A 14,499-nucleotide genomic window follows, 5' to 3' on the forward strand; every position below is an offset into this window, starting at 1 on the left:
TAAATCCAAATGTCCATCACCCTTTGAATGTGTCCCTTTTTTTTTCTCCATAGGTCAAGAGAAATGTTGTGCAAAAGTATTGAGACACCTCTGATTTCTTTGTTTTGCTTCCAATGAGTTAAACTCTTTTCTTCTTACTTTTTTAAGTGCTCTTGAGCAATAGTCCTCCAGGCAAAGCTTTTCTTTGGCTGCTCTTCCACTTGGTTTCAGTCCAATACTTGTACCTGACCATTTTCAGAGGATTGTATTTATTAGTGTATGTATAATGTGTATGTAAATTCACCCCCTCCCCTGGCCATTTATTAACCACTTATTACTGACCTATGAATCACTCAGCCATAAAAAAAAAACTTGCATGGTGAACCAGAGCTTCTACACATAAGATATAACTTGATAAAGAACCAATTTTGAATTGGATGATTACCGGCAGCTTGTGGTAAGAACATACTTTGTTCCCATTTCTTTAGTGGAATCTAATGAAAAATGACACTGTTTGACAAGCATAAAGTAATAGTTTTGTACCAACAAGGTGATTCCCTGAAAACCTGACATATCTGAGCATGGTGTGCAGTCTGTCCTTCAACATGTGAGAAAACTGGACAAGAAGTCTTTAAAAAAGAAAAAGAAAAGAAGGAACAACAGATAAACAGTAAAGACCTGAAAGATGCATCTGGCCCTTCATTTGATCCACACTGAAGTTGAAATGGTTTTACTGGAAGCGGCTGAAGTAAACCCAAGAACTGGACTGAAGATCAACTGCAACTTAGGGAATGATGAATCCAAATTAGAAAATTTTGGTCATCAAAATCAACTAATCTATGGAGGAGGTCAGGAGAGAGTGAGTGTAAAACCTATTAGAGCAGGCTTGGCCGGCTCCAGGCTTCGAGGGCTGGTGTCCTGCAGGTTTTAGAGCTCACCCTAGTTCTGCACACCTGAATCAAATGATTAGTTAATTACCAGGCTTCTGGAGAACTTCAAGAAATGTTGAGGAGGTAATTTAGCCATTTAAATCAGCTGTAATGGATCAAGGACATGTCTCAAACCTGCAGGACACTGGCCCTTGAGGCCTGGTTTGGACACCACTGTATTAGAGGCAACAGCTTCATTTTTTCAGCACGACAATGATCGCAAACCCACTGCCAATGCAGTAAAAGCATAACTGGATAGAAAACACACAGTGGAACTCTATCATTCATGGATTGGCCTCCCCAGGGCTCAACATCATTGAAGCAATGTGGGATTAAAACGCCAGATGGGTCAAGATTTTTGCACGGCACACTGTAAGAGCACTTAAAAAAAAACATTAAGAAAGAGATGAGGTAAAAAATCTGCTTGGTTGTAGAGATTTCAAAAAGTAAAAAGAAATTCACACGTATATTCAAACACAGGTGGTTTCTGGAAGATTCACCTTTTCCACTTCAAATGTGACGCACAATGTTATGAAATCTTCCGAATATGACAGCTTAACAACTAGTCTGTCTTGTTCAGCAGTCGTCTGGTATGAGTCAAAGGAGGAAAAGGGAAACTAAGACGTCCAGTCTTGCACATGAAAACACTGTAGTATTCCTCGTCTCTATTTTAGGTTTTACGGAAACTTCTGAAAGTGAAGATGGTGATTGGTCATCCTGTGACGAAAAGACGTCCCGGGTATCTTTTCCTCTGCAATCAATAGCTGTGGATTATGCAATTCAGTTAGTTACCACACACAGAAACCACAATGAGTTTGTGGATAGATACAAAATAAAACTATCAAAGAGTAAATGGTTTTAGAAATGTAGATTTTTATTCCTCCTAAATTTCAGCAAGGGCACGGAGGTGTTCATTAAAAACAAACTATTTAACATTAACAGAATATGCCATGCAATTGTCCACTTACCTCCGTTTCCTCACTTATTTTGAAAGTAAAAGGATGATCTTGGGACGTGTAGCAGTAGGCCATGCATGACAGGTGACAAAGCTTTTACTTTTATAATAACACAATAGTCTATTAATAAATAGGTTTGGATATAGGCTCGATTTAAAAACATGCAGTCGTCTGGTATGGAGGCAGACCCCGCCAGGTATTCAGTAGCCACATGTCTTCTAGAGGGTGAACAGCAGGCTGATACAGCTCTCACCCACACAGCGGTTAATACCAGGAGCTATTAGTCATTTCAGTATCCCTCAACTTTGAGCGCTCATGTGTTTTAATTCCAAATTGCAAATGTGATGTTTAGCTCTTGATCTCGCACGTTCACTTTCCTTCCATGCTGACTTTCACTGGCACTTTGACTACACATCAATGTGTGACCCCTGTCAGACAGGCAAGAGGAAGTGTGGCGCTATATATCACCGATGTGCCTGCTCCACACACAATCTGTGGCTTCAGGTGCCGTATCCTGTTCCTGTGCACTGCAAGTTTCACACAAAGCTGACACTTCAGTTTGATGTGTAAGGAGCAGACACAGCCACCCAACCGAAAGATGCATATTGCAACTTAACATTGATGCCTGTGAACTCAACCTGCAAGGAAAAAAGAAGTGTTCCTCCAGTGTGTAGTCTGCATGCGTGATATAGATCAAGACGCTATCTGACCTGTGATCAGCGTCCGGACTTGACAAGTGTGTTTGTGAGAGAGTGGGAGCTGCTCCATGGCTGCAGCCCAAGAGTATCCTGTCAACAGGAACTCCAGGATTTGATATGCAGCCGCTTCTTGCCACAGGAGGAAACTGATTTGTTTGTAGTGTGTGTGTGTGTGTGTGTGTGAGACGTGGTCTCTTTACAGGTTCCAGAAATTAATCTACAGCCCCAACTTCAGAAAAAGACTCATCACGATTCTTTGTGGGAGCATGAGAAGATTAATTGTGAAAAAATCACTCAAAACTATTAAGGACTACAAAAACATGACCAAATTACTTTTCAAGGTACAGTAATTTAAATAAAATTGTTTTGTTTTCATCCTCCCTCAGTTTTAAAAGGTATGTGTTCGTTTTACTTGTCACGCTGCTTGCTCTTGGAGTTCAGTGGAAATCTGGAAACACCAGTTAACCAGTTTAGTCTGGTGAGTAAAGCCTTGCGTAGACTGCAAAAGCAGGTTAGGTGTGTTTTCTATGAAGGTTTCCTTGTCAACTCGTAAAAACTCTAAAATTGCAAAACCCTCTTTTTCATCATTACACGTGAGCATTAATGCACCTGTAACAGGAAACAACAATGAGGTTTGCAAAGTATTTATTTTCCTGTGTGAAAATCCAGCTGATGATGATCAAACGGTGATCAATAGCTCGAAAGAATCATGAATTACTTTTATGAGTTGACCTATCTCTTAAATGGGATATCTGTCAGAGGATGAAAGTGCTGTTTTGTAGAGAGGCGAGTTTAAAGAGTTGGTAGTGTTGAAATGTTGCTCTCTCTCTCTCTCTTCCCTTCCACGGGGCGCAACTTACAATCAAGGAGGAGCCGAGAGTCCTGCGGGTTTTTTTCTTGGAACCTGCTAGTCAAATATAAAGCGCTTCCTCCCATCCACCAGGAAAGACTGAACCATAACTCAGAAGAGGAGCCGCTGCCTGAGCACATCTGTGCTTTCTCCCAAATCCGTAGCGATCCAGTGAGTGAGTCAAGCAGCCGTGGAGTTTTAATTGTACTATTATTCTCATTATTATTATCATCACTTAAGCATGTCTGTGTAGTTTCTCGGTCGCTTAATTAGCCGACAGTGAGAACACAACTTCTCTGAGAGACGCGCATCGCAAGTTTGCAGAGGAGAGCGCGCAGATGGCTGCTCTCATCAGCGCGTACTCGTCGTGGCCGGAGTCCTTCGAGTGTCCTCCGGGAGACGGAGACGGAGCCGACGGGCATGGTCCTCACAGGAATGCCGGGGAAAAGGCGCCGGAGCCGCGGATCAGACGACCCATGAACGCGTTCATGGTTTGGGCCAAAGATGAGCGCAAACGGCTGGCGATTCAAAATCCTGACCTGCACAATGCCGAGCTCAGCAAAATGTTGGGTGAGGAAAAAAGTTATTTAAAGTTACGAGTTTTGTTATTATTATTATCATCATCATCATCATTATAATTATTATTTTTAAGCTACTTATTACACACTTCACTTCTACTTACTTTTCCTCTCTTAGGCCTCGGTTGTAGTAAAACACGTTTTAATACACGTATCCGGCAGTGCCAAATGAGCTGCTTTATTTAAAATGACATAAAAAAAAACGTGTTAAAACTTTTTTAAAATTTAATTGGAATAAATTGCCCATTGTCTTTCTTAAAGTAAATGAAACTGCGCCGCAGTTAGAGCTGCCTTCAAAAGCGCATCGCCAGAATCCGCGTGTATTTAGTTTAGTTTAGTTTGCAGTAAATTCGTTAAGAGGCAGAAGACAGAAGCGGAGAAAAATTAGCGTTTTATTCTGCTTCTTAACAGCTTCTTAGATTATTGGTAAAGGTTAAACTTTAAATCTGGCACTTGCGGAAATCGGAAATAATCTGTGAGGCCCACATGTGTCTATTTTTGTATTTATCTTTAAAAACTGACGTTCGGCTTGAAAGCGGACATTTAATGCGTGTTGGTAAGTTTCTTAAATGTAATTCAGAGCTACAAAAGACGCAGAAAGTTGCGGTGAAATTAAACACTGATTTTATTTCTTGTTTATGATCACAAACCTGAGACGTTAATTTAGACTGCGATTTCTAAACAATGAGGTTTAATTTTTCCGTAGCCTGCCAACGTTTCTAATTGCCTTATTTTCAGAACTGGATATTTTGCTTGTGAATTAAAAGAAATGTGATTCTGTAACTTAAAAATAATTTTTTTGCAGTTATTTATAAATTGTTTGTAAGTTAAAAGATGCTAATTTATTTTATAATAATAAAGACTGCTAAACTAGTGCATATATATTGCATTTTATAACTTGTTGAACCATATTCAGATTGAGATTTTTTTTCTTCTTCCTCTGCATTCAGGCAAGTCATGGAAGGCCCTCACTCCCCCTCAGAAGAGGCCCTATGTTGAGGAAGCAGAGAGGCTTCGGGTGCAGCACATGCAGGACTACCCCAACTACAAGTACCGGCCTCGCCGGAAGAAACAGCTGAAACGCATCTGCAAGCGAGTCGACCCCGGGTTCCTCCTGAGCGGGCTGGCTCCTGACCACAGCACTCTGCCAGATCAACGAGCCTTCTGCCACCCCCTCGACAAAGACGAGGGCAGCCCTAATGGAGCCGTCACCAGCTTTTCCAGCTCCAGCCCTGCTCTGCCCAGCGTCAGAAGCTTCAGAGACCCGGCTGGCTCCAACAGCAGCTTCGACACCTACCCTTACGGCCTGCCCACCCCTCCTGAGATGTCCCCGTTAGATGCGGTGGACCACGAGCAAATACCCCCCTCTTATTACTCAACATCTAGTAGCTCCTCTGTTTCCTGTTCTTCCTCAGTCTCCTGTCCAGACGAGCACCACCAGAATCAGACACACATGGGCAGCCCGCCCCCTTACCACTCTGATTACACTCACGCCCAGATTCACTGTGGGGGCTCACACTTAGGTCACATCTCTCACATGTCCCAAACTGGTGGTGGCAGTGGACTGATCCCTGGCCCACCCCTGTCTTTTTACAGCTCCCCACCTTTCCCCCAGATTCACCACGGGGTCCACCAGGGCCACCTGGGTCAGCTGTCCCCCCCACCAGAGACACAAGGTCACCTGGAGACTCTAGACCAGCTGAGCCAAGCTGAGCTTCTCGGTGAAGTGGACCGCAATGAGTTTGACCAGTACCTGAACTCTACCGCGAGCGGCTTCCACCCGGAGCAGGGCAGTGGCATGACCGTTACAGGACACATCCAGGTGGCATCTGCCGCCACCACTTCTGCCACTACGTGTCCCAGCAGCTCCACAGAAACCAGCCTCATTTCCGTGCTAGCAGACGCGACGGCGGCCTACTACAACAACTATGGCATCTCGTAAGCGTGGTCACAACTCCTATTGAATGCGTGACTGATCAAAGACACTACAAAGGTTGAAGAAATTTAGGACGATGTTGCACTTGGGTGCTGATAAAAGGGAAACCCTTAGCATCTAAGGGCAAATGAATCCAACCATGATTAAAAACTGAACTGATTACAGAGCAATATGATTGTCTGGAGCCAGGGAAAGAACAAAGAGCAATTGGAGGACTGTGAAGAGAAGGAGATGGACACCTCAGGGATGCAGACACAAAACACTTACAGTATGCCACCTCCAGTTGTCATGAAATCTCTAAACCAGTAAAACAGTCGGAAAAAAAAGAAAGACAAAAGACTTGTTTGTCCACTTGTAAATGTCACCAGTTACTGTTGCCAGCGAGTCATGTACAGATGCTATTTAGAAGCTAATTTAAGTCCTTTGATGTTTTGCATAAATGCTAACTGTAATGCTCTTATCAGCGCTTTCCATTCGAATGTTTGTATCATGTTCCTGCTCTCATTAGTTTGGGAGTCTTACCTCAGTAGTTGTAATTGAATGAGGTTTTAGTTTGGACATTTCTTATGCAATTTAACAAAGTGATGTATATGATGATGACAGAAAGGCGTTTATACTTCTTCTCAAGTACTTAATAATATATAATCGACCTCTACAATGAAAAATAATAATGCTAACTGTAACTGTATGCTGATTTAGGTTTGTGAAAGACAATAATTTAAAAATAAAGGTCAATTTTTATATTAAGGCATTTGCTGCTTGGATAATGAGCCTGCAGATTTTTAAAAGGCACAATTTTGAGCATCTCTTATAAACAGGAGATTCATATCTGACCTGGGGAAGGTAAGTTCAGGCAGTGCTAGTTAAGTCCTAATAAATACATTTAGATTTCTAAATAAAATAAAAACTGAGGATAGCAGGAGTCCTGCTAGTCTCCATGAACAAATCGGGGAGGCGGGGGGAGAAAGATCACATCCATCTTTGAATTGAGTGTCACACCGTGTATTCTTCTATTTCAGGCTCTGTCTAGCTGTGAGAGGCCCATTCTACACACCCACTCCCCTGCTGGCTTTTTCCACCCTACATCATCTTTCTCCATCCGTCTCCTCTCGCTTTCATTTCATCCCGGTTCAGAGGATTAGTGTAAAACAGGCACATTCGTCGGCGCCCGCCTCCATCTCAACCATCCTTTGTTTTCCTATAGTCTTATTCTGGGTGCCATTCTTCGGCACGCTGGACCCCCCCCCCTTCTACACCCACCCCCTCACCCCACGTTATATCTTGCTGATGCAGACCTTTCGTAATCTGTGGAAAAAATAAGTTAAAAAAATTACTGTTTTACCTCCCCCCCACCTCCAAACTCTCCATTCCTCCCCTTCTCAACCTCTCTGTTCTCTTGAATTTTTCTTTTTTCGATAAAAGGAATTCAGGGGGCTTTTGACAAATCCTGGAGTCTGGCTGGTCTTCCTGCATTTTTTGGGAATGGTTGAGTCGTGCTTCTTGTAAAGAGGATGTGGCGGAGGAGCGGTGTTTCCTGACTGATAAGGGAAAAGCCTCTCTCCGTCAGGATGTTTGGGCCTGGCTGGGCCCTGCATTAAAGAGTCAGAGTGAGGGAAGGGAACCCGCTGTTCAGCAGCGGGAGGAAACGGTGCCGTGTTGATTAGCATCTTACTTACCCGTCTTTACTTATCCACTATTTTTCGGAGAAAGTCTCTGTCAACCTGGCCTATTGTACCTTGACCACAAATATAAAGACACATCACACAAACATACACAATAATGAGCTTAAAGCAGGCTTGTTATCCTGAAACAACAGTTGTAGTGAGCACACACACTAACTCTGACCCCTATAGTTACCCACAGTCAACCACAATTGTGTATTTTCTGACACAGCTCATGGCAGATGTGATAAAACGCGCCAGAATGACAACATTCATCATATACTCGTCTTTGCAGCCAGCTGGTATTGGTGTTCATTTCTCTGAGGTTACATCATTACCCTCTGTAGCTGCAGGGTTTAAAACTCTGTGGAGGGTCAATATGCACGCAACCATATTCTGATTGTCGGACGGGTGGTGCCCCAGGCATTTAAGGTGAGAAGGGAATCGCTGATGGGGCATCAGCCTCACAAGTGTCAAGGTCAGCTCAGGGTGCTAGTGCAGACTCCCTTGGTAAAGATGACCAGCAATGTCTCAACAATCAAATCCACCACCTCAGGGTAGGACGCCGTGACAAGGACAAAAATGCAAGCATCAACCGAGTATCATCTGACATAAATTACAGAACAAAGCAGAAGTTTGTTCAGAATGAAGGAGGCTGTTTTTTTTCAGTGGTAGTAGATTTCAGCAACAGCTAAAGGGCCTAATAATATACACACATAAATATACATGAAGTAGTTTTCCTAAATTACAGACACAGTCCTGGCTTTTTATTATTATACAATACATTTTTCTAATTAATATTTTTTTCTCAATAGTTTATTTAGCTGTTATCATTTAAAACAGGAATGTCAAACTCATTTTACATTGTAGGTCATGTACAGCCAACTTTGATCTTAAGTGAGCCAGAGCAGTAAAACTCCTGTTTCTGTCAGTGCAGAGAAGTTTAACTAAACGTTTAATCATTGAGGTATTTTAATTCAAGAAAAAGAACAACAATTTCAAGAAAAACATCTGTCTTTTTCCACATGATAAAGAAGTGCTGCTTTGGGCTTAACTTGTAAGAAATACATGTGTAAAATTACTCTCCAGCAGTTATAAAACAAAAACTGTTTTTTATTTGACAGAATGTGCCCTTTTTGGGTTTTTTTTCCCTTGTGAACCCACTGCATAAATAATACATTTCTATAGTAAATGGTGAAAAAAACATGAACTCCCCATCATTTAATTGATTATCTGTTACTTTCACTTTGGAGTAGGACGAGTGGAAATAAAAGAGGTATCAAAGCAGACACAGATAAAGTCTAAAATATATTCCCTCCTTCAAAATTTCCAGAACTGTCCAGTGGACCAGTTTGGTGTCTTCGGTGGGCCAATTCTGGGCCCCAGGCCTTATGTTTGACACCCCTAATTTATAGGTTCAGCTTATTTGAATTTTCATAAATTGAGAGATACATAGCTTCCATTTATGAAAGTGGTTTAAACCAACAAGTTCAAACTCCACACATATGCAAATAACCGTGCTAAAATTACATTTCAAGCCATGCTGTTTTTGACTAACGCATGCAGCCAGGTAATAAATAGCAATTTTTTTTAATCTCAAACTCATCTCCACTGCCAAACTATTGCACACCAATTGGTTTGAATTTTGCATTGATAATGAAGTGATTGGCATGCCAGCGTCACTCCTGTGAAATGCCCACAGGAGCTACATAATTTGGATTGTTTGCTGAGATTTGTGGATTCTGCGATTTTAAGGCTCTGGGAAGTTACGGGAAACACTCAGTTTGTCATCTTCAATTTTTGTCCTTGCTCGAAGTTGACTCATCAGCACTCTAAACCTTTAGTCAGAGCCATCTGCTGAAATCCAAAGACGGCCATTGCTGTTTTCCCAACTGCAATAAATCATCAAGAACGGAAAGACAAAATGACGTGTCAACCAGCGGTGGTGAACCATGTAAATTTTAGATTTAATGCACACATGCGCAGTTAAGTTTTTTCTCTTACAGCTGATTTCTCCACCCCGGCTGAGTTTAATAATACCTTTAATTTGGTTAATTTTATTTTTGACACATGTGCAGGATCACAAATTTACAATTTCAATGATTTTAAGGATACAGACTGAACAAACAAAAAAGGCTCCTCTTGTTTTTTCTCTCTGATTGCTGGCTGGCTCAGCTCCAGTCTCAGGTCAAGCCCATGGAATGAGTCTGTCAGGTAGTCTGTTATGTTTCCTATTTCCTCCTCTGCCGTCATGTCACTTCCCTAGGCAAACAAACAACTCACTGGTCCAATGCAACACTAACTGTCAAGGTAACAGAGAAAAGCTTGGTGTGGGTGGACGGAGCCCAGAGCTTTCGCAGCTGTGTAAAGTATTATCCATCTGCTGGGACCGAGGTGATCAGTGATCACTTTGGATATTGTGTCCTCTGGAGGAACTGAGGAGGCTGTCTGTCTGGTTGGACTAAAGTGTAGCTAGAGAGGGAGCGTCCAGTATCGTCATATTTGGATGATGAACATTTGCGCTATATGACGTTGTTAGCATTAACTATAGGCCAAGAGGATGTGGCTGATTTGTTTTACGTGACTAAGGCATACCATGGAGACTAAGACGCTGTTTAAACCTACGTCCTGTGTAAAAATATAGTGCAAAAATATAGTGCATTTGAATTATCTAGCTGCTCCTGCTGAATGCTGTGTGATCACAAGTGACCTCTCCTTAAAATAGATTTCGCTTTTGCTGCTCAATGGAGCAAACTTATTGTTCCGAGCAATTCTGATGGAATTTTCCCGCAAAGCTTTGCGAGCACACAAAACAGCAAACCCATTACAACGTCGTCGTCATCGTCAGCGGTAAATGCACTGAACTTTCCACCAAATTAAACTACTCTATGTGACGGATAAAGACACATTTACATCAGCAAACGCTAAATGTTGTTGGAGTGCATTTCCAGTTGGAGTGTGTTACAGCAGCATTATAACCTGTTTACAATTTGTACTTGGCCCCGGATCTGGCCAAAGGAGGAAAAAGAAGGGAAAACACACACACACACACAAACAAACACACACACACATCTCACAGCAAGGGATTATGGGTGCAGCTATTCTTCATCTCATTGTGGCTCAACAACAGGCAGAGTGTGGGGTGGCAGGCAGGCGTGTACGTCGCCGGACGAAGAATGGACCAGACTCGTCGAGGGACAGGTGCCATGTGGCAGAGGATGTGCGGGGACACAGATGGGGACCCCTGGAAAACTTGGGGGACTGAACGAGCAGCCAAGGGCCTCCCACCCGTACCTGTGCTGTGAATGCTGCAGCTGAACGGGATCCGGCACCTGTTCTAAGCAGATACAGACGACCAGCAAAAGCACAGAGGGAGGCCAGCACATGGCTGCCAACCCGGGGAAGGAGAAGGCTAGATTTCCATTTACCCATAAGCACGGCCTGATTACCAAATCAGCACAGGCGGTAAAGCTTGCGCGCTACTGCAGAATGTACAAAAAAGGGACTGAAAAATCGTTTTTTTCTCCTCTGTGCATTTCAGTAAACTTTTATGAGCGCTTTCAAAATGTTTATTTAATATCTCAAAGCAGAAACAGCACAGAGAAATAAAAAGGTATGAAAACTTATGTATACTACTACAGATGGATTTTTTTTTTCCTAACATGAGGTTTGCAAAAATGCAGAGCGTGTCCTATTTTTGCAGCCTGGCCTGCATTGGTGCCTCTCTCTCTACTAGCATGGCTTGCACTGGTCTATAGCACGTATGCTGCAGCGCTATCTGGCTTGTTTTTGACTGCTGCAGATTTTCCCTGGGGTGGTATAACTCTTCACCTAAATGTGGAGGAGGATGTTCCTATTGTGCTTCCTAATTGCAATGTGGTTGTTCCATTTAAGAGATAGAACATACGGTACTTATCTGTTGTGTGTGTGAACTGAAACCGTGTGTGGGAATAAACGGGGCGACGTTACCTGTGCTGATCCATGTTTTCATTGTGCTAGTTACAATATGGATTGCAATGCTTAATTTTTTGACAGCTATTCTTAATTGATACTCGTGATATCCAGGTAAATGGCTAATTTCTAATTTGGAAACCCTAGAAATTGGTTGCATATATTTTTATGGTTCTGTTTTCCCTTTATACACAGTTATGTAAAAAAAAAATATATATACAATAATATAAAGGGCTGTCCAAACATAGGAACATAGCTCTTTTTAAGTGAAAGGGCAGCATGCCTTTGAGCTTAAATCATGCCCCATCTTTTCCATTTTAGGAGGCCCACATACTCCATTTGTAGCTTTGGTTGTGTTCTCTTGCGCTAACAGAGTTTACTCAGCATGCATCCTGAAAAGCAGACGCAGTAATGATTTAGATGAGTGATGTTATAAGTTCAGCAGTGTGAGAGAGCCCCTTTTAACAGCTACTGGAGAGGCTAGACAAAGCAAACCAGCAGGCTGTCTGATGACAGCTAGTGAGACACGAGGACAGCCATTAAGGTTTGATGTTTCAGCACTTATCATTCATAAGATGCATGCAGTTACATTATAGCAGTGGTTACAATGTAACAATCAAAAAATTTAAAGGCATTTTTGCGCTGTTTTAATGATGAATGTGTGCAAAAAAAGAAAATATAGTAAAAAAAAAAAAAAAAAGAAGTAAAATATGGTATCTGGTGAGGGTCTTGTAATTATTCTGTTAAGTCTGGGCTTATTTTCCAACAAAAGGAAGACACCACAAAATATTAAAAATAAAAGCCATGTTTAAAACTACCAGGATAATCCTATAAAGAAGTTCCACTATCGCCATCAGACTTCCCAGATTCCCACACTGGATTAGGATATAAGTACTCAACAGTATAAATCACTGTCAATGCACTACCACAAAAAAGAGTTCTTACTCTTTAAAATTAATCAAGAAACTTGTGTATTTCATGTGTCTAAAGCTCTATCAAGCACATACATTTTGCATTCAAGAGAAATAGTTTGCAACCCTGCAGCACAACCTATGGACTTGATGATTCTGGATTAAATGGATTAAAATTTTCAGTAGCAAAAAAACCCCCCAAAACTGGTCAGTTGCATCTATAATATTCTTTACTATCATCGAAATCATAAAATGTGCCAAATCTACATCTCTGGAATCATATTTAAAGTCTCCTTCGCCCAAGGCCTGGAAAGCTTTGTCTCGCGTGGCTGATCAATGATGCAAGTTCCTGTACACAGGAACAACAAGCATCGCTGTATCGCTGCTTATTCAGAGATGAAGTACGTCATTTCTGACACACAGCATTTCCCGTGCCTTGATGTGTGCTCAAAATTTCTGGGTAAGACTGCTTGTGACTGACCTTGGCAGAGGGTAAGTCTGGCATAATTTCCATCCTCGCTCCCATTCCTCTGACTTTACTCTATGGCTTTAATATTCGGGATGTTGTTGATGTCTGAGCTTGAAGGAATCCCTTCCTGCTGGATGCTCGGCCCTGTTTCCTTAAAGACTCAACATCAAAAATGACACACATGGAAATGAGTCACACAGTTGTCCCAGGAGTTCAGACACTTGAGCTAAAGTACCATGTTGACAGGTTCAAAACAGGATATGAGCTGGATGGGTCTATGTTTATTACAGATGGCAGAATACTTAAAGAGCAGTGATAGCTGAAAGCTCTGATAAGCAAATTAAGCAGCTAGAGTCACGTACCCACTATGAGCTACAAGTGCCCACACAAAGGCTGGACTGGAAGTCACAAACCATTAAGGCTAATAGTCTTACAGTAACTTACACTATAGTTCAGTTTTTTGTTTTGTTTTTTCCAATGCAGAAGTAACTCTGTTACCGAGCTTGGCATGCAAACTGGCAGCAGGCTCCTTGGACACTTAAAATGTTTCTCAGTTCCTTAACAACACAGAAAAGCAACAAACGTTTGCAAATATTTATATCTAGTTTTTGCAGAATCACAGCTCTTTTATGCACATTGCACACACTTTAATATCACACCATTTACACTCAGAAGGGGCAGAATTCCCAAAGGGTTAGGAGCTTTGATAAAAAGGACTAAATAATTGTAGCCCATGGCAATCTTAAATAAATTAATTTACAAATTAGTTGGACCATAGTTTTGCAGACAAAAATAACGAGAGTGCACAAATTACGGTGAGTAACAGCTAAATGGATGAGGCGGCTATTAATAACGGTTACCTTTTCTGCCCAGCTACTGTCATGTCATTGCATTATATTCATCCAACACAGCCAGCGAATACAAAACTCAGTTCATTTTCCCCCTCTACCAATTTAGTGGCTCTTCAGTTTTAATGCTAATTGTTTGCATTGCAGCGAGTTGGACCACAGCACACTCCCCCTTGTGAAAAATAAATTGCCCTTCTTTTGAAACAAATAGCAACCTTCTATCTGCTTAGCTTCTGTCCTTCCCATTGAGGAAATCCAAATAAAAAACGACCTACCTGCTAATTTACAGAGACGTTTAGGCGTCCAATCGAAGTGTAGTTTTGTCGGCGTCAGCCTCTAGCGGACATGTGAGGTACTGCAGGCTTAAGCCATTTGCTCATCCCAGCACTACGAAGCCCCGGCTACGTGTGTTTATGTCTATCCTGTGGGTTATGCTGCAGTTTATATTCGTTTATGGTAGATTACATTCCCTTGTTCGGGAGAACAACGGGTTTGTGTTTAGGTTTGCTTACACAAGAACAGCGTTATTTTAGAGGAGACGTCAGTTTCCTGTAGCTGCGTCTGCCCTAATCATCTTATAAAGCAAGAGAGGTAAATCATCAACGCTCCCGCCATTGTTAGATTCATATTACGCGTTTTGTGTTAACATTCAAACATTTATAACTGAAAGTTGTGGCATTAGGCAGTATGCTTTTATGATTCATATGAGACTGCGAGTGTACAGCACGTAGTT

At 41.9% G+C, this 14,499-nt stretch overlaps 1 protein-coding gene across 1 annotated transcript; it reads left to right on the forward strand.

Annotated features, from left to right (window-relative positions):
- The first annotated feature begins 3,453 nt into the window (after window positions 1-3,453).
- sox7 (SRY-box transcription factor 7) lies at window positions 3,454-6,677 on the forward strand. Its single transcript, XM_085382641.1, has 2 exons — window positions 3,454-3,982; window positions 4,941-6,677. The coding sequence occupies exons 1-2, from the start codon at window positions 3,751-3,753 to the stop codon at window positions 5,930-5,932; spliced, it is 1,224 nt and encodes a 407-aa protein (XP_085238767.1). The 5' UTR covers window positions 3,454-3,750; the 3' UTR covers window positions 5,933-6,677.
- Window positions 6,678-14,499: the final 7,822 nt, after the last annotated feature.

This window comes from Rhamphochromis longiceps, linkage group LG15 (genome assembly GCF_057381845.1).
Source record: "Rhamphochromis longiceps isolate RC_006_pf linkage group LG15, R_longiceps_female_GT1.1, whole genome shotgun sequence".
NCBI lineage: Eukaryota > Metazoa > Chordata > Actinopteri > Cichliformes > Cichlidae > Rhamphochromis > Rhamphochromis longiceps.

Coding starts and splice junctions, on each gene's coding strand:
- sox7 (XM_085382641.1), top strand. CDS start 3,751: ATGGCTGCTCTCATCAGCGCGTACTCGTCGTGGCCGGAGTCCTTCGAG. Junction 3,983..4,940: donor CGAGCTCAGCAAAATGTTGG/GTGAGGAAAAAA, acceptor CTCTGCATTCAG/GCAAGTCATGGAAGGCCCTC.